Source organism: Hippocampus comes, unplaced genomic scaffold (assembly GCF_001891065.2).
Source record: "Hippocampus comes isolate QL1 unplaced genomic scaffold, H_comes_QL1_v1.1 scaffold22, whole genome shotgun sequence".
Lineage (NCBI taxonomy): Eukaryota > Metazoa > Chordata > Actinopteri > Syngnathiformes > Syngnathidae > Hippocampus > Hippocampus comes.
Window position 1 is genome coordinate 5,643,428 of NW_017806175.1, and position 20,445 is coordinate 5,663,872.

At 46.8% G+C, this 20,445-nt stretch overlaps 4 protein-coding genes across 9 annotated transcripts in view; 2 read left to right on the plus strand and 2 right to left on the minus strand.

The window, feature by feature from the left end:
* Positions 1-8,227, plus strand: part of ppat (phosphoribosyl pyrophosphate amidotransferase) — a 13,445-nt gene extending 5,218 nt beyond the window's left edge. For both annotated transcript variants that reach the window (XM_019896929.1, XM_019896930.1), the window contains 10 exons: positions 3,855-3,921; positions 4,022-4,228; positions 4,306-4,418; positions 4,504-4,649; positions 5,531-5,603; positions 5,702-5,853; positions 6,288-6,415; positions 6,498-6,719; positions 7,523-7,643; positions 7,717-8,227. In XM_019896929.1, the coding sequence (XP_019752488.1) occupies positions 3,855-3,921; positions 4,022-4,228; positions 4,306-4,418; positions 4,504-4,649; positions 5,531-5,603; positions 5,702-5,853; positions 6,288-6,415; positions 6,498-6,719; positions 7,523-7,643; positions 7,717-7,889 (1,402 nt within the window). In that variant the 3' untranslated portion in view covers positions 7,890-8,227. The remainder of the gene's footprint in view (positions 1-3,854; positions 3,922-4,021; positions 4,229-4,305; positions 4,419-4,503; positions 4,650-5,530; positions 5,604-5,701; positions 5,854-6,287; positions 6,416-6,497; positions 6,720-7,522; positions 7,644-7,716) is intronic.
* Positions 54-3,270, minus strand: LOC109532212 (uncharacterized). 2 transcript variants are annotated; one of them, XM_019896933.1, is made up of 3 exons: positions 3,196-3,270; positions 1,532-1,942; positions 54-179 (listed from the first exon to the last, which is right to left on the minus strand). In XM_019896933.1, exons 1-3 carry the CDS (start codon positions 3,248-3,250, stop codon positions 73-75), a joined length of 573 nt encoding a protein of 190 aa, XP_019752492.1. In that variant the 5' UTR covers positions 3,251-3,270; the 3' UTR covers positions 54-72. The 2 variants fall into 2 exon arrangements, with proteins under 2 accessions (XP_019752492.1, XP_019752491.1); XM_019896932.1 differs by having other exon boundaries at positions 1,505-1,942.
* On the minus strand, positions 8,107-12,828 carry LOC109532209 (serine/arginine repetitive matrix protein 2). Of its 3 annotated transcripts, none has more exons than XM_019896927.1 (8): positions 12,625-12,828; positions 12,437-12,500; positions 12,283-12,338; positions 11,960-11,993; positions 11,839-11,864; positions 11,595-11,667; positions 8,711-10,942; positions 8,107-8,613 (listed from the first exon to the last, which is right to left on the minus strand). In XM_019896927.1, exons 1-8 carry the CDS (start codon positions 12,700-12,702, stop codon positions 8,576-8,578), a joined length of 2,601 nt encoding a protein of 866 aa, XP_019752486.1. In that variant the 5' UTR covers positions 12,703-12,828; the 3' UTR covers positions 8,107-8,575. The 3 variants fall into 3 exon arrangements, with proteins under 3 accessions (XP_019752486.1, XP_019752485.1, XP_019752484.1); XM_019896926.1 differs by having other exon boundaries at positions 11,592-11,667; XM_019896925.1 differs by having other exon boundaries at positions 11,586-11,667.
* Positions 12,829-13,040: 212 nt separating this feature from the next.
* Positions 13,041-18,899, plus strand: aasdh (aminoadipate-semialdehyde dehydrogenase). 2 transcript variants are annotated; one of them, XM_019897303.1, is made up of 13 exons: positions 13,042-13,429; positions 13,517-13,637; positions 13,838-14,091; positions 14,318-14,510; positions 14,661-15,012; positions 15,172-15,344; positions 16,125-16,353; positions 16,427-16,539; positions 16,909-17,455; positions 17,523-17,686; positions 17,811-17,936; positions 18,015-18,152; positions 18,269-18,899. In XM_019897303.1, the coding sequence occupies exons 1-13, from the start codon at positions 13,188-13,190 to the stop codon at positions 18,641-18,643; spliced, it is 3,027 nt and encodes a 1,008-aa protein (XP_019752862.1). In that variant the 5' UTR covers positions 13,042-13,187; the 3' UTR covers positions 18,644-18,899. The 2 variants fall into 2 exon arrangements, with proteins under 2 accessions (XP_019752861.1, XP_019752862.1); XM_019897302.1 differs by having other exon boundaries at positions 13,041-13,429; positions 17,811-18,152.
* The last annotated feature ends 1,546 nt before the right edge of the window (positions 18,900-20,445 follow it).

The window sequence follows — 20,445 nt, forward strand, 5'->3', positions numbered from 1 at the left end:
ACGCGGTGACCACGTGTAGCTGGTCGGCGTCCGACGGCTCGGCCGCTGTTTGAATCGACACCCGGAAGGGAATTAACGAAAGGGAACCCCGATTGGCATCGATCGTCGGCCGTTTTTACCTCGTCCTCTCCATTTGGAATCCATGTCGCTGTCCGCGTCGTAATGGTCGCTGTTGTCATCTGACGGCACAGGAAACGACATTTAATCGTACGTGCTAATTTTTCAAGTTACATTGAATCATTACAAGGCTTAACGAATTCCCGCACACGATTCGAGATTACGGACGGGACACGGATGGTCAAGAAACTTCTGTTTTGGAATTTTCATGAATTGTGAGGTCAAAATGTGGCGAATTTACAGCATACAAGCCGAGTTTCTCTGTCTGTGACTTGGTAGCTAGGCTGAGCGAAAAGCCGCCATTTTCTAGTGACGGCCAGACGTGTCAAGACAAAAATTTAGCGGGTTTGTGTTTTGTGTGCCCGCTGCGTGCGCCGCATGCACAGATGTGCGACGGTAATTGACAAATGGAGTTGAGTGGCTTGATGATGGGAGTTTTGCCTCCACATGTTGAACTAAACAAAGTGCACTTTGGTGCCCAGTTGATGAAGTGCTGCATCTACAAATGAAAATACGATTAATGCGCATTACTAATTGACAAGTGTAAATCTTTGGCTTCGTATTGAAGTGCTGCCTCAGTGGGTGAAAATACAATGAATATTTGACTTTTTTTTTTTTTTGTCCAATATTATTTCCGATACTTGGCAAAATAAAATTCTGATAACCATCCAATTAATTAAAAAAAAAAAACACATTGAGTAAAATAACTTTTTATTTATTTATTTTTGGGTCCCTTAACACTTTTAATAACGATATGAATTACAGACGGAATATTTGACACTTTTACAATACTTTCTTCATTCGTATTTAATTTTAGGAACGGAGAAAAATCGTCCGGAATCGACCTAATTTGCGCCTATTTTTATGTATTCATTTTGGGGGCGTGCTATTAGTCTAATGTTATGTTTTCATGTGTAAAATTACAAAAAAAAAAAAAAAATGCTAATGTGCACTTCACAGTTAGCACTCGCTTTTTTTTTTTCTTAGTCTGTCAGCTGTCCTTGCTCACGATAAGCTTTTGGTCGCTCGTCAAACTTGTGAACTCATTCGAAACGGCATCGCGCCAATGCTCACATGAGCGCGGCACGAGAATTCCAAAATGAGCACGCCCCAAACGTGAGCTTCCGCGCGGCCTCTCTTGCGGTCTTCGGACGCCGCCAAGGCAAGAACAGATGCCGTCGTGTTTGTCATCGCAATCGTAATTCGCGCCCTTAAAACTGTCTCGGTTGCTCGCTCAAGTCACGTCAGACATAAAGATCAAGGCGTACGTACAATCATCAATCTTGACGATGACCTCACTTTCGCTGTAATTCGCGCCCTTAAAACCATCACTGTCTCGTTTGCTCGCTCAAGTCACGTCAGACATAAAGATCAAAGGCGTACATACAATCATCAATCTTGACGATGACCTCACTTTCGCGAGCTGCTGGCGTTTTCTCCCCATCGTACAACCTGCTCTTCATCCCCAGAGAGACCTCCTCCGGCCCGGCGTCGAGCAGAATGGCCTCCACCTCGTGGAAAAACTTCATGTACTTGCCCGGGCTGCCGCTGCGGCCGGCGCGGGCCGCGTGGGTGCTCTTGGCCATCTTGTAGTCGTACTTGAGGTTCTTGTATTTGGTGCGGCACTGTTTCCAGTTGCGCACCACGCCGAAGGTGCGTTGCATCTGGCTGGAGATCTCTTGGAAGATGTACTTGTTGTGTAGCGTGCTCTTGAGGCTCTCGCGGACGCGCCGGTCGGCCCAGACGCACAGCAGCGCTCGGACCTCGTCGTCGGTCCAGTGGCGGCCTTCCTCCACCCCAAGTAGGCCCCCTTGAACCTGGACCTCTGTTTTTCAACATATGGAAGGGCATGACCTCTGCCATATATAAGGAGCTAAATATTTTTTTAAAAAATGCACAATGTAGGAAGGCTGAGTTGGGTACACTCTAAAACAGTTTTTTTTTTGTTTGTTTTTGTTTTTTTATTTTTGCATTGCACATCTAACCTGTTTTTCACCATATAAAGGTGACAAAAGTAATCTTTTCATCAACAGCCAATCGGTAAATCAAACTCATCGACAACTAACTATACTGTACTAATCAAGTTCTCATTTTAGAACCATTGTTTGACTTTTGTATTTTTGTAACTTGTGTACAAATCTAAGGAGTTCACCCTCTCAACTGTAATTACTATTCTCTGATTTCCATCAACAGCAAGTTTTAAATCAGAGATGGCTTTCTGTGTCCCGTAATGTATTTTAGTTGCACAATTTAAAAAAAAAAATTTTTTTCTTTTTTTTTTTCCTAATCGCGATAATGATCACGACCTAAAAATATTCAGTAGTGTCAGCCGTCCACCATTCCAGTTGTTCTCATTTTTGTGTTTTTTTTGTTTTCCTATTTGTTTTTGGGGCGTGGCTAAAATGGCACCCCACAGCACACAGTGTAGTGCGGCATTCGTGGACTCGGGTACTGACGCAACAGCAAGCAAGGATGTGACTCCACGGACGAGCCCGTTCGCGTATACGCCGACCGAGGGTGGCGCTGATTAGCTAGCTGGTGGCTAGCGCCTTGCGTCGTGTGCTCGGGAGCCCCGTTGCGACTCGATGTGATGTATTCCAGTGATTGGCGACATGGTATTTGCGACATGCGACTGTGTAGCCATGCGAATTATCCGTAGGCGTCGTGGGATTTGATTGACAGTTGACAGCTGAGCGGGGTGTGGCTTCGGCGCACTGAGCGGACACGCCCACTGATTTTGAGAGTGTAAACAATGGCTTGAATTTTAAAGTCTCATTTTTCATACTTGCTGATTTTTGCATTATTTATTTATTTTTTTTATCAAATCAAATTTACTATTTTCACTTGCAGGGACTTTAATATATGTGTTGATGTACAGTTTTTTTTTCCCCCTAATTGTAACAACAGACAGCAGTTTATTCAAACAAATACAGTGTCATGCTTTAAATATACCTGACATCATTTTTGGGAGCAATAACTGAGCTTAGCATGTTGGTGTGGCCCTCAGCGAGCATTCCAGTTTGTCCCTTGGCCCATTTGGAAAACGAATTGCCCACCCCTCCCGCTCTGAAGTTTTACCTTCGGGTGCTGAGGAGGTGTAGCCGTCTCTCTGATGCGCCCCTACCTCCTCCATTGTCGCTTCTGGCTGAGGCTTTCCTCAAATGTGACTCTGCTCTGAGCCTCGTGCTGAGCCGCCGCCGCCTTGTCCCTCCCCCACGCCAGAGCCAGCTCACCCCCCCCCTCCCTTCTAGTGCCTGTTTCGAGCTGACGTGGAAACGCTTTCCCCACCCCCCACCCTCAATTCGTCTGGCTCTGCTGCTCAGTTCCCTAGGCAACCAGGCGCTTAAACCCGAAAGCAACGCCCCCCTCACAGGAAAGCAGCCTCACCACTGGCTTAAGCTACGTACCGAGCGGGAGGGGCCGAGTGTAATCTGAGAAGCAGCTTGGTAAATAGACTGCGACCGCAACAAGGCAACAGCTCCTCCCGCCCTGACCCCTTTTGAGATTTTCCTTCCCGCTCGACAAAACCTGTCTGGTTTGCCTGCAGGCCTTGCAGATATGACGCACTTGGATGCATGTTGAATCCTGCAAAGAGAAGAAGGGCCTTGATTACAGTTACAAGCGAAACGTAGACGGCGGTATCGTTTTTTTAGTCTCGGTATCAAGTTACTCGATACAAGTACCTTCACAAGTTTCATTTTCCATTTTCGTTGACCCCTGTGATTGTGCCTCCTCAGGGGTCAGGAAAGTGCAGGGGTTGTTACAAGTGATGGCGCCAGTCCACCAACATACACGACCCTCAAGGTGAAGACAAATCATCTCAACAGATTTTAACATCCAAGTCCCCCGGGTCCAGCGATTCAATCGCTCTCCTATGACGGCTTGCGCGCAATTTCTTTTTCAGGGCATGGGCTTGGTCAGCACTGCTTTCTCCGCCGAGGCGCTCCTCAAGCTGCGCTACGGCAACCTGGGCATCTGTCACACGCGCTATTCCACCACCGGCATGTCGGAGCTGCAGAACTGCCAGCCCTTTGTGGTGGACACGCTGCACGGCCAGATAGCGGTGGCGCACAACGGGGAGCTGGTCAACGCGCACGCCCTTCGGAAAAAGGTTGGAGAGGGCGCTTCGGAATTGAATGCGAGGGGGCGGGGCTTGCTCTGTACTGAGTTGTTTGTGCCCGCGCGCAGGTGATGCGTCACGGCGTCGGCCTCTCCACCAGCTCGGACAGCGAGCTCATCACCCAGCTGCTGGCCTTTACGCCGCCCACGGAGGAGCTGGACGCGCCCAACTGGGTCGCCAGGTTTGTGTCCTCATCTGACGACGCGCTGAAATTCGCCCCCGCGCCCCCCTGGCGATGAAATTGAAGTCTTCCAATCGCTTTGTAGGATTACGAATCTGATGACGGAGACGCCGACGTCGTACTCGCTGTTGGTGATGTTCAAAGACGTCATTTACGCCGTGCGGGACCCTTACGGGAACAGACCCCTGTGCATCGGGCGCGTCGTTCCCGTCTCCAAACTTCACAAATCAGGTAGTCAAGTTGAAGCGAGAGCAAATGTTGTTTAAAAAAAAATATATTAATAATAATGCAAATTGTCACATTTGTTTCTTAAAAAAAAAGACAATCTATCGATGTTGAATCTTAAAGGGACAAATGATCGACGTTTCACTTTTCGAAGAAGACAACCTATCGATGTTGCACTTTGTTAAAAAGAAGACAATCTCAAAGAAGAAAAAAAAATACTGACTGCAATTGCCTGGCAATTAGTTTAGAGCTCAGGTGTCAAACTCAAGGCCCGGGGGCCAGATGTGGTCCATCACATCATTTTAAGTGGCCCGCGAAAGCAAATCAAAGATAAAATCTGTGCCAACATTTCAAATTTTCATATGTAACAAATCAGTGACATATTGTATTTTTTTGTTTCCAAACCACTCATTACAGTTACTTAAACAATTATTGAACAAAATATTATTCTTGACTTCTTTCTGTAGTGTCAGTCATAACGGCCCTCCAAGGAAAACGGTAATTATTATGTGGCCCGTGACAAAAATGAGTTTGACACCCCTGGTTTAAATTAGGTTATGCTGCTCCATTGCCGTGTCTCGATTGTTCTGGCTTCCGTTACAAAATGACACTGAGAATATTCAGTCGTTACTGTTAGTATAATATTGCCTGCATTAACCCTTTCATGTACCAATAATGATAAACTGTAACCGGATCACATGATAAGCTGTCCACTGGAGTGACCGCTGTGCCTGAAAACGTGAAAGATGAAAGGACGGGCTCAATTTAGTTGAGAACTTTTCAGTTGATGCCATGACCCGGATGAGCGAGATCTCCCCAATGGACTTTTCTAGTTCTCCATTCGTTGTCTTTTCATCATGCTCTTGATTGGCTCTCTTGGCTCTCAGGTGGCGGGGACTCGGACACCGAGGGCTGGGTCGTGTCCTCGGAGTCCTGCAGCTTCCAGTCCATCGGCGCCAAGTACGTCTTTCGTCGACACCGATTGAAATGTTGAACGTATTCCCTCTTCCGACCGACCGTGATCCCCCGTCTCTCGCTCTCTCTCACACGACCCTCAGGTATTACAGGGAGGTCCTCCCGGGGGAGATTGTCCAGATATCCCGACACGGTGTGAAGTCTTTGAGTGTGGTGCCACGTCGCGAGGGGGACCTCCCCGCCTTCTGCATATTTGAATATGTTTACTTTGCCAGACCTGACTCGATTTTTGAAGGTTAGTGCGTACACTGCGCTGCTTTTGTACCTTTTTACGTGACTGTGGCCGCTTTTGGCCAATGGAAACGCATTAAACATCGGGCAGGCTAATAAAAAGCATCGGTGGGCCACTGGGCAGTGATAGATGAACTCCTTCAGTGGCTGCCATTTAAAAAAAAAAAGAGAACCTCTTGAGTGGCAGCCAATTTAAAGCATTCGGAATGATCTTTCAAGGTCTATTGTGTTTTTATGACTATGTAAACAAAACCAACCAAACTTTTCTCTGCCCATGGCCACAAAAAAAAATTTGACGGCCATTGATGTCAATGGCGCTCTCTGTTTGGATTCACCCCACCCCGCATGAATGTTAGCTCGTATTAAAGCATACATGTCCTAAAATGTCCGTCAGTTCCCGGTGGGATGGCATGTAAGCAGACACTGTTTATGCAACAGGGCAGATGGTCTATACCGTCAGACAGCGTTGCGGCCGACAACTGGCCATCGAGGCGCCGACGGACGCAGACGTGGTCAGCACCGTACCGGAGTCGGCTACGCCCGCTGCGCTGGGTTACGCCCAGCAGGTCCGCCAGAATCCAAATCTCCAAGCAAACCCCCAGATTGTCCTCTCCTCAATTCTAAACTCAGCTTTCCCCCCCACCTCAGTCTGGCCTCCCTTACATCGAAGTTTTGTGCAAGAACCGCTACGTGGGGAGAACCTTCATCCAGCCCAACACCCGCCTGAGGCAGCTGGGCGTTGCCAAAAAGTTTGGCGCCCTGACGGACAACTTTGCGGGCAAGCGGGTCGTGTTGGTTGACGACTCCATCGTCAGGGGCAACACCATCTCGCCCATCATTAAACTACTGAAGGAGGCGGGCGCCACAGAGGTTTGTTCGACTCTTCGTTCCTCATTACTACCCAATGACCATAAAATTCTATCTCGGTTGTCAACCCTGACTTATGAGTGACCCAACTTATGACTTTTCGATATGCAAAATAGTTCTGCAGATTTTTTTGTTGTATTTCTGCTCTAACCTGCAAGCAAAAATTAAAGACACGAGTGCTAGGCAGTGGCAGCAAACTCAACTGACCTTTAAACAAGCAGCAGTTTGGCACATTGTGAGATTATTAGTTTACTGTCAAACTAAACATAAAACAAAAATAAATACACATTGTGTATTTAAATCAACCACACAATTTTGCGTTTGGGTGAATTTCCACTAGTTTAACACCACACAAATGCATCGCTTCAACAATGGCAGTGTCAGCAATGGAAATTTGGATACAATAGGTGTCGCAACACATGTATACAGACAACAGCAATACCCACATATATGCAGTGGAAACTCGTTTTAACGTACCCCAGATTCAATGAACAGAAAGTCTACTCAAACCCGCCCTTCGTACAGTATCTTTGGTAATTCCAGAATTGGCCACAACACCTGCAAAAAGCGCTGTTGTGCCATCAACAGAGCGACGACTGGTCACGTGTTTACGTCCTATGCTGTTCTTGTCATAGATAAATAACTTACAGGAGACTACAGCAGGCCTCATTCCATTGGATGATTTTAGGCAATGGGGGCGGGGCGGGGAAACCCGATGTAAATTGTCAATCGGACCCTTCGCCCCCATTAGTCCGTTAAATTTTAGCTGCGATCCCGGTGCATTGAGCCGCACTCCTCTGTGACAGGTCCACATCAGAGTGGCTTCTCCTCCCATCAAGTTCCCATGTTACATGGGCATCAACATTCCCACGAAAGAGGAACTCATCGCCAACAAGCCGGAGTTCCAGGACATCGCCGGATACATCGGTAAGCGCCGCTCAGCCCACTTAGCGTTTGACATCCGATGACCATATTGCGCGTTGAATGTGTTGCGTTCAAGGTGCCGACAGCGTGCAGTACCTGACGGTAGAAGGACTGGTGACGGCGGTCCAAAAAGGGATCGCCTCCATGCAGGGCGACAAAATGATCGACTCCACTTACAAGGCAGGCGGCAGCGTGGGCCACTGCACCGCATGTCTGACTGGAAAGTACCCAGTGGAACTGGAGTGGTGAACTGGCGAGCCATGTTACATCTAACAGTCAAAACTTTACATTTTACAGCAGCGGAGTGACTCGGCTGAACTCTCGTAGTTGATGAGTCTGTTGTTATGTAAATATACAATTAGAACACTTTAGTTCGCCCAATTTTATATGACCATATTTGTTCCATTAAAAAATATATATACATACGCACAAACCACCGACCAAAGATTTAGCTTTTTTTTTTTTTATAAGAACACTTGAGTTTTGTACTAAAAGCGAGCGACTGTGTACAGTGTCGTGGTGGTCCTGAATACGCGGTGTTAACATGCAGTTTTCTGACGCTTCAAAATAAACATTGACTGAATTCACCAGGAAGCTCCAAAAGTAGCCTTTTTTAGTCATTTTTATTGGAACTAACTTGACAAACATGTGAAAATACAGGCAATAGACATACAGAATATTTTTATGTTAAATGCAACTCGAATTAAAACACCTTTAAACAGACGGCGGGTAACCACAGCTTCTATTCTGATAAGAGTCCTCGCAGGAGACAGTCTTCGTTTTCTGTTCATGTCAGGGAGGAGGAGCAAAAGTTTGCTGCAGGGGTACCCCAAAAACGCAAAAACTGCTTTGTCGAAGGCCGAACTGGACATTTAAGACATTTACACTCAAGCCAGTATCGCCACCCTCCCCTTTAAACACACAGTTCAGTTACCTTAGTAACTTGTGACTTCATTTTCCTCTCCTGGACTTCCTGTTGAATAGCAATAAAGACAAGAACCAATCAGTGACGAAAACATGAAAAACTGAACCCAGCCGTCCGACCGCATTTTTGTTTCAAGGATATTTACCAAGAAAGCATTCCTCCGGCAAACCACGGCCTCGAATGGAGTCCTGCAGCAGTGGCCGACCGCTGTAACCTCGAAACTCACTTTGCTTGAAGTCATCGCGCCGGGAAACCTCGGCGTCAGGCAGACAGAGGCGGCGTCTCAGCATCTTGTTTGTGTGCCGATTAGACCCCGGAGAGTAGGGGCTCCAGCGCTTGGAGTGGGACAAGTTCTCCCGGTCCAACTCCCGGTGACGCTTCCTCAGCTCGAAGCGGTGCGGTGACAAAGCCAGCGCCACCAGTGTTTGGGACGAATGATCACGGCAGGCCTTGTCGCAGCCAACGCACATTCGGCCGGGGAGCCCGTTGGAGGGTTTGCTCTGACACATGAACTTGTGGTAGTGCTTTTCGTAATTGTCCTCCAGGTCTTTTTTGGAGTATGTGGTGCATTCCGTTGTCGAGGAGAAGTCAAAGGAGAAATGCCGGCAAAGGTTATTGCGGGCCCGTGGAGGGGAGCCCGAGCGGGACTTTGGGTCCCTAAGTAGCTTTCGTAGTGGGGAAGCGGAGGGCCTGGAGTAACCGAGGACATGAGCAGAGTTGGGGCTTCTGGAGAAGGACCGATCAGATCTTCGAAGGCCTTCCCAGTTCACCATCCCCGCTTTTAAGGGACTCTGCCTGACAGGAGAACCATAAATGTCAGGTCGCTCTTTAAATTCGGTGCTTTCGGAAGCAACGCCTGCAGAGAAGAAAAGACTTTTGGAACTATGAGACAAGTCAGAAGAGGGACCGGACGACTGTAATGAACTTGGGACCTCCGAGGACAGCTGCTGCTGCTCATCGGCAGCGGACGTTGCGAGCCTTTTAGATCGCAGTGAAAGGTCCGAGGAAAGACCGACAGACCGCGATGGACTGAGGACCCACGATGATGTTTGATGCTGTTCTTGGGCAGAAGCAAGGGCGAACCTTTTAGACCTCAGGGACAGGTCTGAGGTGGGACGACCAGGAGGCCGCGAAGGACTGAGAACCCACGAGGATGGCTGCTCTCTGGTAGCGGCGTTAAAAAGCCTTTTAGCTCTGAGGGTCTGGCCTGAAGAGGGACTGGAAGACTTTGAAGGACTGAGGACCAACGAAGACGGCACCTCTCCGGTAGCAGCACTACAAAGCCTTTTGGACCTCAGGGATTGGTCCGAGTTGGGACCAGAAGACCGTGAAGGACTGAGAACCCACGACACTGGCTGCTCTACGGCAGCAGCGGTAAAAATCCTTTTCGATCTCAGCAGGGACTGGTCTGGGGAAGGACTGGAAGACTTTGAAGGACTGAGGACCAACGAAGACGGCACCTCTCCGGTAGCAGCACTACAAAGCCTTTTGGACCTCAGGGACTGGTCCAAGGTGGGATCAGACGACCGTGAAGGACTGAAGAGCCACAAGGATGGCTGCTCTTTAGCAGCAGCGCAAGAGAGCCTCTCGGAATCTAAGGAAAGGTCAAAGGACTTTCCCGTGGAGTGATCGGAAGACCGTGGAGGACTAGGCGTGCCTGAAGACCGCTGATCTCTCGCAACAGGGAAAAAAAGCTTCCTGGAGCCTAAGGGCGGGTCCAAAGACACTCCCGAAGAGGCACCAGAAGACTGCGAAGGACTGAGGAAGCACGAGGACGGCTGCTCTCCCATCAGCCTTCTGGATCTTAGCAACATGTCCAAGGATGCCTCAGACGAGGACTGAGGAAATAGGGAAGGACTGAGAACGCACACAGATGGCGTCCGTCCGGTAGCGGAGACAGAAAACCTTCTGGGGGTTGATGGTTGTTCTCCCACAGTGAAGGTCTCGTTCAGTTCAATCCATTTCAATTTAGGAGATTCCGGGGAAGCGGACAGGTCCATGGCCAGAACGCTTTGCTCCCTCGAAGGGGAGTATTGTTGGCTGGTAAAAGCAGATCCTGGATTCGTTGTCTTTTTCTTCCGCGATGTTTGTCTGTTGCTCGTGACGACGCTGTTGACGTGGCTGCCTCTGCCGGACTGTCGTCGCCACTTGCAGTACTTCCGGAGCACACCGTTGGCCGTCTTGGAAATGTGCCAGCGGTGCTGCGCCCGTCCAATTCGATCGATCATGCTGGGGTAGAGCTCGGACAAAGTGCTGCCTTGACTTCTCAGGCTCAACTCCAGCTCCTCGTCCTGGTCCTCAGGGAGGACATCAGTCTCTGGGAAGTCGCTTTGTCTGCCGTTGAGCGAGCTCTGGTGGGAATGCACGTTTGACACTCCTGCAGTGGGGTCAAAAAAAAAAAAAAAAAAGAGGAAAAAGACCAGACTTTAAAAGGAGACATACTGAAGGTTTTTTAAAAGTATTTCCTAGGTGATTAATGGGATGTTTCAGAATTTCCAGTCGGAAATATTTCTTGCATTGTACAAGCCTTTAAAGCAAGGGTGTCAAACTCATTTTTGGCCAGATGTCAACCACTGGCCTATTTTTTTGAAACCTGTGATCAAACAAGTCAATTTTACACTTGTGCCCTTGAATCCTCCATCCCACGGGTGTCAAAGTCAAGGCCCGGGGGCCAGATCTGGCCCGCCACATCATTTTATGCGGCCCATGAAAGCAAATCAAGCATGTCAAGTTCCATGATGCTTGCTAAAGTCTGAACCAAAATTTCAAATTGTCATATGCAATCCACAATGTCAGTCATTATTCTTGATTCCTGATTTTAGAATTAGTCATTCATCAATTTGTTGTGTGCTGTGTATGTAATATGTGGAGGTGATTAACCATTTATATGGTTTCCCAAAATTCATAACGGCCCTCCAAGGAAAACCGTAACTACAATGTGGCCCGCGACAAAATGAGTGTGACACCCCTGCTCCATCCCATCAAGTCACTTTCTTTCAGGTATAAACTTCTGCTCTTACCATCATCATCATCATCATCATCTGAGGACATCTGGCAAGAAACAGCATCATCATGTCCACCATCTTGTTGCGTTCGGTCCAGCTTTTCAACATAGTAAAAAAAAAAAAAATACTGTATATATATTCATTTAGACAAAAAACAGCTTTGCACCATGTAAACATTTTTTTCCGGATGATGTCCAACTGACTAAAGCCACTTTTTCCATAGCAGACTAGTGAAAAACCGTCAATGGCAAGAAGAAATTGGACGTACCTGTGAAGTACTGGAAGAATTGTGCACTGTGGTGGTGGGCAAAAAAAGTACAGTGGTATTAATGATGACACCACGTCTACAAATGTTACGTCATATGGAATGGACACTTTTGGACACTTACGCTGTAATAGGTCCCCCCTTGAATCCAACAGGCTCTGAGGAGAGATTCAGCTTTAGTTATTAAACAGCTTGATGAGAAGGACTGGTTATAATACCAATCCTAAAAGAAGCAGGAAATTCATTGGTCCATTCATGGATCAAATATGTGTTGTGAATTTTGCCTCAAGACCACCAGACTGTGTAAAAAGTGTTGGATGATTAAAGTGCATTTTCGGTTCATCAAGAAAAATAGACCCGAAAGTCAAATGTCCCAAATTTCAAATGAGAAGTATTTTTAAGGTCAACTGATGGGTTAGCAGGAAAAAATGATTCTACTTTATGCACCTCTGACTCCATTGCCTTTATCTGCTTTTTAGACAGCGTCATGTAGAGCATCAGAGCTAAAAAAAAAAAAAAAAAAGACAAAACCAAGTCAAAGCATGCTCATCAAGAGACTTGACATGAACAATATCAACATGAAGAACAAACAACATTTTACCTTCTGTACTGGTGTTATCGAGGTCCACTTCTATCGCCATGTCTTGATAAGGCAGGTTGGAGTACTGTTTTGTGCGGGAGAAATAAAAATATTGATTGAAGAAGTTTGGAATTTGACGTGACAAGTCGAATGAGCTAATTTTGTAACTCGAGCAAACGATATATGACGTCTCATCATCAAACACGCACCTTTTGTATAATCCGACGCAGTGATCGTTTGTATTTCAGGCCGTTTATGGCGAGTTGATGCTTCAGTTTTTCGTCCATTACAACGAATCGGAAGAGAGCCGAACACTGATGAAGACAAAATAAAGAAGAAAAGAAACTGCAGAAACTGCCCCGAGTTCAAAACTTGGCCGTTACCAGTGGGCGAACGGTGATTGGACGAGAGGATCTCTGGGTGCGTTCAAACTATCCAGGAAATTAGAACACTTAAAAAAAGAAGCTGAATCACAGTACACACATGTTTCACCACGAGATTTTGTGTTTATTAATCATTTTTTCAATTTCCAAAAATAAAATTCAAAGGACGTTTTATGAGTGTAGTTATTGGAGTTATATCTGTGACATTGACAAGCAATTGAACGCAGCAACTTCTAAGCGTCGTGGTTACGTCATCATCACGCGACAATGTTATGGCTGTGGCGGTGGACCAAAAAAAAAAAAAAACGATCTTGATTCACGAAACCGCGTTCGGTGTTGAACTATATGAAAATGTATTTCATAAGTTATAACTTGTGAGGCGTGGTAGCATGGAGTCCAGCGGAACGCTTCAGGGACTCGTAGCCACCGCCGCCTCGGTTCACTCCCAGCGGGTGGCGGTGACATTTGACGGCGGGTCCTCGTCGAGCAGTCCGGTCTCACTGCTCTACAGGGACCTTGGAGAGCTTTCCAGTGAACTCTGCCGCCTTCTGCAGCAACACTGCGGGAACAATAACGGAGTCATAGGACTATACTGTAGCGACGATCTCTTCATACCAGTGTGGATCCTTGGGTGAGATCACGAAACATGCCCTCTCACATTACAAATGTGTGTGTATAAGGAGTGCAATGTTCATTTCTTACTTTTTTTCGAGAGCAGGATCCTGCAGACACCCGCTGCCTATGTGCCACTTGATCCAGGTGCTCCAGGACTTGTCTCCGCCCGGGTCATGATCAATTGTCGCCTCAGGTTCTGTGCTGTGAAGAGCGACCTCCTCCAGGTTCACTCATTTTTTCTCATTTGAAATTTTTTAGTTGATCTATTGTTATTGATTCAAAGTTCTGCTGTATAAGAGCTTGGTCACGGAACAAATTAAACACATAGGTCAACATACAGCTGTACAGCATCATGGTTTATTTGTTTGTTTGTTCGTTTTTTTCCCCCAAAAATAATCAAGACTTCTTTTCCTTTCCTGTGAAGAGGTTCCAGGCGGTCCTCACCCAGCACATGAGCGTGGAAGTATGTGCGCTGTTGCCGAAGTTCAAACTCACACTGATTCGGGTTGAGCCGCTGACGGACGCCAAGCAGGACGTGCAAAAAATTGAAAAGCTGCCATCCTTCCCCGAACGAGTAGAAGGTTTGGCGTATGTGCTGCACACATCTGGTACAACAGGCCTGCCCAAGATTGTACGGGTGCCGCACAACTGCATACTTCCCAACATCCTGCACTTGAGGTCAGGAAAAAAACATGTTTTTAAAGTTAGGGCCCGACTAATCGGGTTTCAGAATTTTATTTTGGCAAAACCCAAGTTTTTAAAAATTAATGTTCAGTTTAATTTATGTAAACATACAAATGTAAAAGAAGAGTACAATGTATTTATATTATATTATATATATATATATATATATATATATATATATATATATATGATCTAATTTATTTTGGTTTGGTTTTGTCAGGCATTTGTTTTCGGTGAGTTGTGGCGACGTGGTCTTCCTGGCGTCGCCGCTGACCTTTGACCCGTCAGTGGTGGACCTTTTTCTGGCCTTGTCGTCCGGGGCGCGGCTCCTCGTCGTTCCGGCCGTGCTCAAGAAAATTCCCAAGCGGCTGTGCCAGCTTCTCTTCCGCCGTCACAAAACGACGCTCATGCAGGTCATTCCCATTCGGACTGTTGCCTTCAAATGCAGCTTGTTTTTCTCACCTCCAAACACACATACACATTTTTTTGTGATTCCCATTCAGACTGCTGTCTTAGATAGAGGAAGAAAAAGAGTTTCACTCTCATGCGTTTCCCTTCCGCAGGTCACCCCCACGCTGCTGTCTCGCTTCGGTCCGCGCCTCCTCCGACAGGAAGTGCTGTCGCGTGGCTCGTCGTTGCGCGTGCTCGCCCTGGGCGGCGAGGCGTGCCCGTCGGTATCCATGCTGAATGCCTGGCGCCACGAGGACAACGCCACAGCCGTGTTCAACGTTTACGGCGTCACCGAGGTATCCTGCTGGGCCACCTGCTACCAGATCCCGCCCTCGGTCTTCCGGCAGCCCGACGGCTCCGCCTCCTTCGCCGTGCCTCTGGGAAGCCCTCTGACGGGCACCAGAGTGGAAGTCAGGGACCAAGATGGCGGCGTGGTGACGGAAGGCGAAGGAGAGGTGTTCATAGGTGAGATATGTCCATCAAAGCGTGGTCAAACTAATCAAGGGGGGTCAAGACTTCAATTAAATGAACGTCCGTGTTTGTGTACGCGGCGCTCTGTGGGGAAAAGTTCAGACAGCCCCCTGAAACGGGTGGGTGGTAATGCTCGCTGTTTGGTGGAGGCAGGCGGTGATGAGAGGGTGTGCCTTCTGGATCACGAGGACTCGGCGGTGCCCGGGACCATGAGGGCTACGGGTGACCGGGTGGAGGTGAGAGGTGGGCAGATGTACTACCTCGGCCGAAAGGACAGAAGCATCAAGCGCCACGGCAAACGCGTCAACCTGGACCACCTACAGCAAGTAAACTTTTTTTTTCTTTTAAATTCTCCCCAAACGTGGCTAAGCGCTAAATGTCATGAGATCCCATGTAAGAGCTGGCTCCCTAAATTTCCCCCTCATGCTATCAATTATTTTGGACTGAAATAATTAACATTAAAATGTATTTCAATTATAATTATTGTTTTTTTAATTTTGTGTTTTTTTCATATGTGTTTTTTAATGGATGTACTGCATATTTGATTTGACCTTGCAATGCTAAATTATTTAACTGCATTCAATGAATTTCTTTTTCTTAAAATGCGTGATAAATCTGCAATTGATATATTGTATATTTGAGTTTAATGTTTATGAGTAATTTTAATGTAATTAGGGTAGACAAGGTGTCTTTTCATTTGATTAAAATTGGTTTGGTTAATTCATTATATTTTATACTTAAAATAATTTGACATTTTTAATTGAATAAAAAATGTTTTTTATTTAATTGTATAATATTTATGAAATTGGTTTATATTATTATAGTTTGCAGTGGAATCAAAATGTTTTTTATTTACGTCATTGAATGCAATTAATTGTTTGGTACATTTTGATCATAATGTTTTTCTTCATAATAACAATCGATTTAACACATTTTCAAGGGTGAAAATATGATTAAATTGAAACGTATTTTAAAATAATTTATGGTCATTTTTTTCCCCCCTATGCATTTTACAAAATTAATTCATTCTAGTGGATATTGAGTGTTGAAAATGTTCATTTTCTAGAGCTGCATTTTGATTAGATTATCAATTACTCTAATTTCAGATGCTGTCAAATCTGCCTGAGGTGGAGTCCTGCGCCGTGTGTCTGCACGACGACTCCCGACTGCTCGCCTTTGTCGTCCTCGCCGCATCCGGGGGTTCCGAAGACGCCGGGTCACCCTTCTCTTCCGAGCTCAGCAGGCACCTCCAGAAGCAGCTGACTCCGCTGTTGCCCTCCTACGCCATTCCGGACACGGTGGTGCACGTCCCGTCCTTACCTCTGACGCCTCATGGTGAGCAGAGACCAAAAAAAAAAAAATGGATTGATTAGGGATGGATGGAATGTTCATGGCCTCTTGTGTGCAGGCAAAGTGGACATCCGAGCATTGGTGAAAATATACCAGGGGCAACGCACGGACGTCAGTCGGCCACATAAAGACGTCGGCGAAATCAAGGAAATGCTGCAAACGTTATGGCAGGTACAGTGAAACTCCTCTACAACAAAATCATGTTTGCAGCAAGAAAATTTTCACAACAGGGGACTTTTCACTGGAGCAAATTTGATCTCAGACGTAAACACAAACAAAAACGTACATTTTTTGTTGTAGCGAATCTCGTTGTGAGGCAAGAGCAGAGAAAAAGATTTCGTATCACGAAACGGGGACTTTTCGTTGTAAGGGGAGCAGAAAAGTGGGAATGGCTTTCATGCACGAACATTTTTTCACACTAGGGGGTATTTTCGCCCATGTAGGTTTCGTTTTAGAGGAGTTTCACTGTATGACAGGTTTCCTGCTGAAAACCACAAATAGACATGAGAAACATTCAGATGACTTCGGACCTGTCAACAGGACGCCCTCGGTCTCGATGGGAACGCAAAGTTGGATGACGGCTCCCGATTCCTGTTCGGTGGCGGGGACTCCCTGCAGGCGCTTCGACTCTGCGAGGACATCCTGGCCGCCACCGGAGTCGGCTCGCCTCGGATTTTGGAGGCGGTCCTCGACGGGACTTTCGCCGATGTCCTGCGCCTCGTCGTCGTGCCGGGAAAACGAGAACGCATCGCGGCGGAAGCGACTTCAGAGGAAGGCGAAAGGAGCTGGCCTTTAAAAGTGTTCAAAGGAGAGAGTGAGATGACAGAGATGCGGAGCGAGGGCAGAAGTGTGTTGGTCCTCAACGAGCGCTGGTCCTCGGACACGGGCAGATGCGTGGACGCCTCGCCGACGCTTCTGGTCCGGGAAGGGCAAGACAGCATCCGAACCGCGGTGTTCATCGGCTCGCACTCGCACAGGATGCAGGCTCTGGATCTGGACAGCGGGCATCTGCTGTGGGAGCGAGTCCTCGGGGGACGCGTGGAGGCGTCAGCCGGCGTGTCCCCATGCGGACGCTATGTGGTCGTAGGTCGGTTTTCATCTTTTTCACCAACGCTCCTTGACATTCGCCGTGACGAATCGTTGGCGCTCCTCAGGTTGCTACGACGGCAACGTGTACGTGCTGAGCGCCGACTCTGGCGAGACGCGCTGGGTCTTTGAGACCGGCGACGCCGTGAAGAGCCGCCCCGCCGCAGACCCCCTCACGGGCCGGATGATGGTGGGCTCGCACGATGGTTTTGTGTATGCCTTGGACCTCCAGGTGAGTTGGGGTCATGTGACCAAAGGAAGGGTAACAAATAGGGCACAGTTGGAAAAAAAAACAACCAAGCGATGGCTCAGAACTGGAAAAATTCAAGGAGCCACTGCGTCCATTTTTATTTCAGGCTCAGCGCTGCGTTTGGAGGCGTCACTGTGGGGGCGGGGCCATATTCTCCTCGCCCTACCTTGACGCCGCCCGCCGCCAACTGTACGTGGCCACACTCGGTGGCAAGCTGCTGTGTCTGCACCCAGTACGTTTTCAAACGACCTCGTTTTTAGAATTGCATCGGTCCACCAATGTGACGCTCTGTGTTGTTTTGTGGCACCAGGACAGCGGAGAGGTCCTGTGGTCACACAGCAGGGACGTCCCCTTCTTCTCCTCACCAAAGTGCGGCGGTGACGGCGGCCGCGTGGCTATCGGCTCAGTGGACAGAAATATCCTCTGCTTCAGCCACGACGGCACATTGGTGCGGAAATTAGCCATGCTGTTAAAATTAGCATCTGCGAGGCTAAAAATTTAGTGGGTTTATCATTTCATTCAGACTGGTTTCCACGTGGCAGAAAATTGTATTTGTCCCAACAGGTTTGGCAGTTCCGGACAGACGGCGCCGTCTTCTCGTCTCCGTGCGCCACCTCGGACCTCGCGAGGCTCCTGTGCGGCTCTCACGACGGCCGCCTGTACTGCTTGAATGCCGCCGACGGCTCCTTGCTTTGGACGTTCCAGACGGCGGGCAAAGTGTTCGCCAGCCCCTGCGCCTTTGACAGCGGGATGCGAGGGGAGCTGGTGGGCGTGGCCTCCACCGACGGCACCGTCTATGTCCTGGACGCTCGCAACGGACTGGCGTTGTGCTCGCGGACGCTTCCCGGGGAGCTTTTCTCTTCCCCGGTGGTGTGCCAGCGCTCCTTGGTGGTCGGGTGTCGGAATGATTATGTGTATTGTTTACAAATTGGCATTTAGCCATCATTTGTGCAGTTTTTAAAAATATATTTTTAAATCTATTTCATTATCCGTTCATGTACAGTATCAACATTTTCAAAGTAGCAACAACAAGCAGCCAGTCAGTTGGGACATATTTATTTAAATTCTTCATAACAGTTTTTTTTTTTCATTTAACAATTCCCTTCATAAGTTTTTGTGGGACCCTCCCCAAAAAGTGCAAATAATACCAAACTTTTTTTTTTTTAACACATAACACTGCGTACACCAGCAAGGTTAGAAACAGAAGGCTCTGTCTTACTTACAGTACATATGTTGCACATGGTTACGGCAGGAAGAACATTGACCCAGGACGAGGAGGAGGAGGAGGAAGTGATGATGATGAAGATGATGATGATGATGCTGCTGCTGCTGATGGCCTACAAACAGGATCTACATCAGAGATGGGCAAACCTTTGACTCAAGGGCCATATTTTTCCAAACGGAGGGATTAAGACTGATTTTGTAAACAGGCCATTCGAGATTTCCAAAAAAAAAAAATCTAAAATATGGCAAAGCGTTAATGTTTTCATCTTGGTTTCTGTATTGTCTGAAAATGTTATATTTTTGAATGTATTATCATTATCATCACAATCAACTAATTATTGAATAAAATACTGGTAAATAGATGGTTTATGTACTAACCAACATTTTTTTATTTTTTACAAAAAATAATTTGCAAATTATTTAATGATAAATATGGTCCAGTTCATTTGTAAATTAGGTTAATTTTTTTATTGTATTATGTCTTGAAGAATGAATTTGCCAATTAAAACATTTTTTTACATTTATTTTTTAAAAAAATCATTAGCAAATTATTTAATGCGGAAGATAGTCCAGTAAATTTGCAGATGAGGTTAAAAAAAAAAATTAAAAAATTTATTTCATTAACCAATGATAATGGGAAAACGGCTCAATGAATGCTACACATATTACAAGACTCTTAACAAGATTAAATAAAAGAAATAAATACAGTAGCCCAGTTTAAAAGAACATGGCCCGAGTGCCTTACTTTGCCTACCGCTGATCTACATTGTACAGCAAGCAGGAAGTGACCGGAAGTGTGTGTGGGGGGGCTGGGCGGGGTAACCCCCACAATACCCCACCAGGCCATCACAGACTGTGTGTGTGAAATAACACTGCTAGCCCTTTATAAGAGACCCTTCGTGACTCGCTCCCACCTTCACACCGGCGAGCTTCACCTCCTCATTGGAAGCCGCTGAGTATTTACAATCCCGGTGATTGGCTACAATAAAAATTAAAACGTGGATTTGTGTGTTAGCCGCATGCTAGCAACCATTCCATATTATATTTGGATATTTGAATGCAGTCAAGTGTGAGGGGAGTCGTCGTGGAGTAGTGCGGTGTCTCCATGCAGAGCTGGTATTCGTGTGTTGCGGAGTGGAGTGGAGGGGCCCCCAAACGTTTTTTTTTTCTTTTTCTTGCGTTGCGGACCGGAGACGCTCAATTTGAGGGACGAACAAATTAAAATAGTGCCTTGAATTACAAGTTGAATTCGTTATATAGCAAACAAATCGATCAAGCGATGACTGATAACGCGTAAAACTTGTAAGTGAAAGTACTATTGTATTAAAAATACAACTCACCACTTTGCTACAATGCTGAATGGAGTTGTATTTAGCGCTGAGCCCTGCGCTTGTTTCTCTTCATGAGCACAAAATGTCTTTCCGTACTTATGTCCATGTCTTCTACGTAATTATGTTTTCGTCATCGCAGATAAAGTGTTGGAAATTAAAGCAAGAAATTCAGTGATTTAACACTAA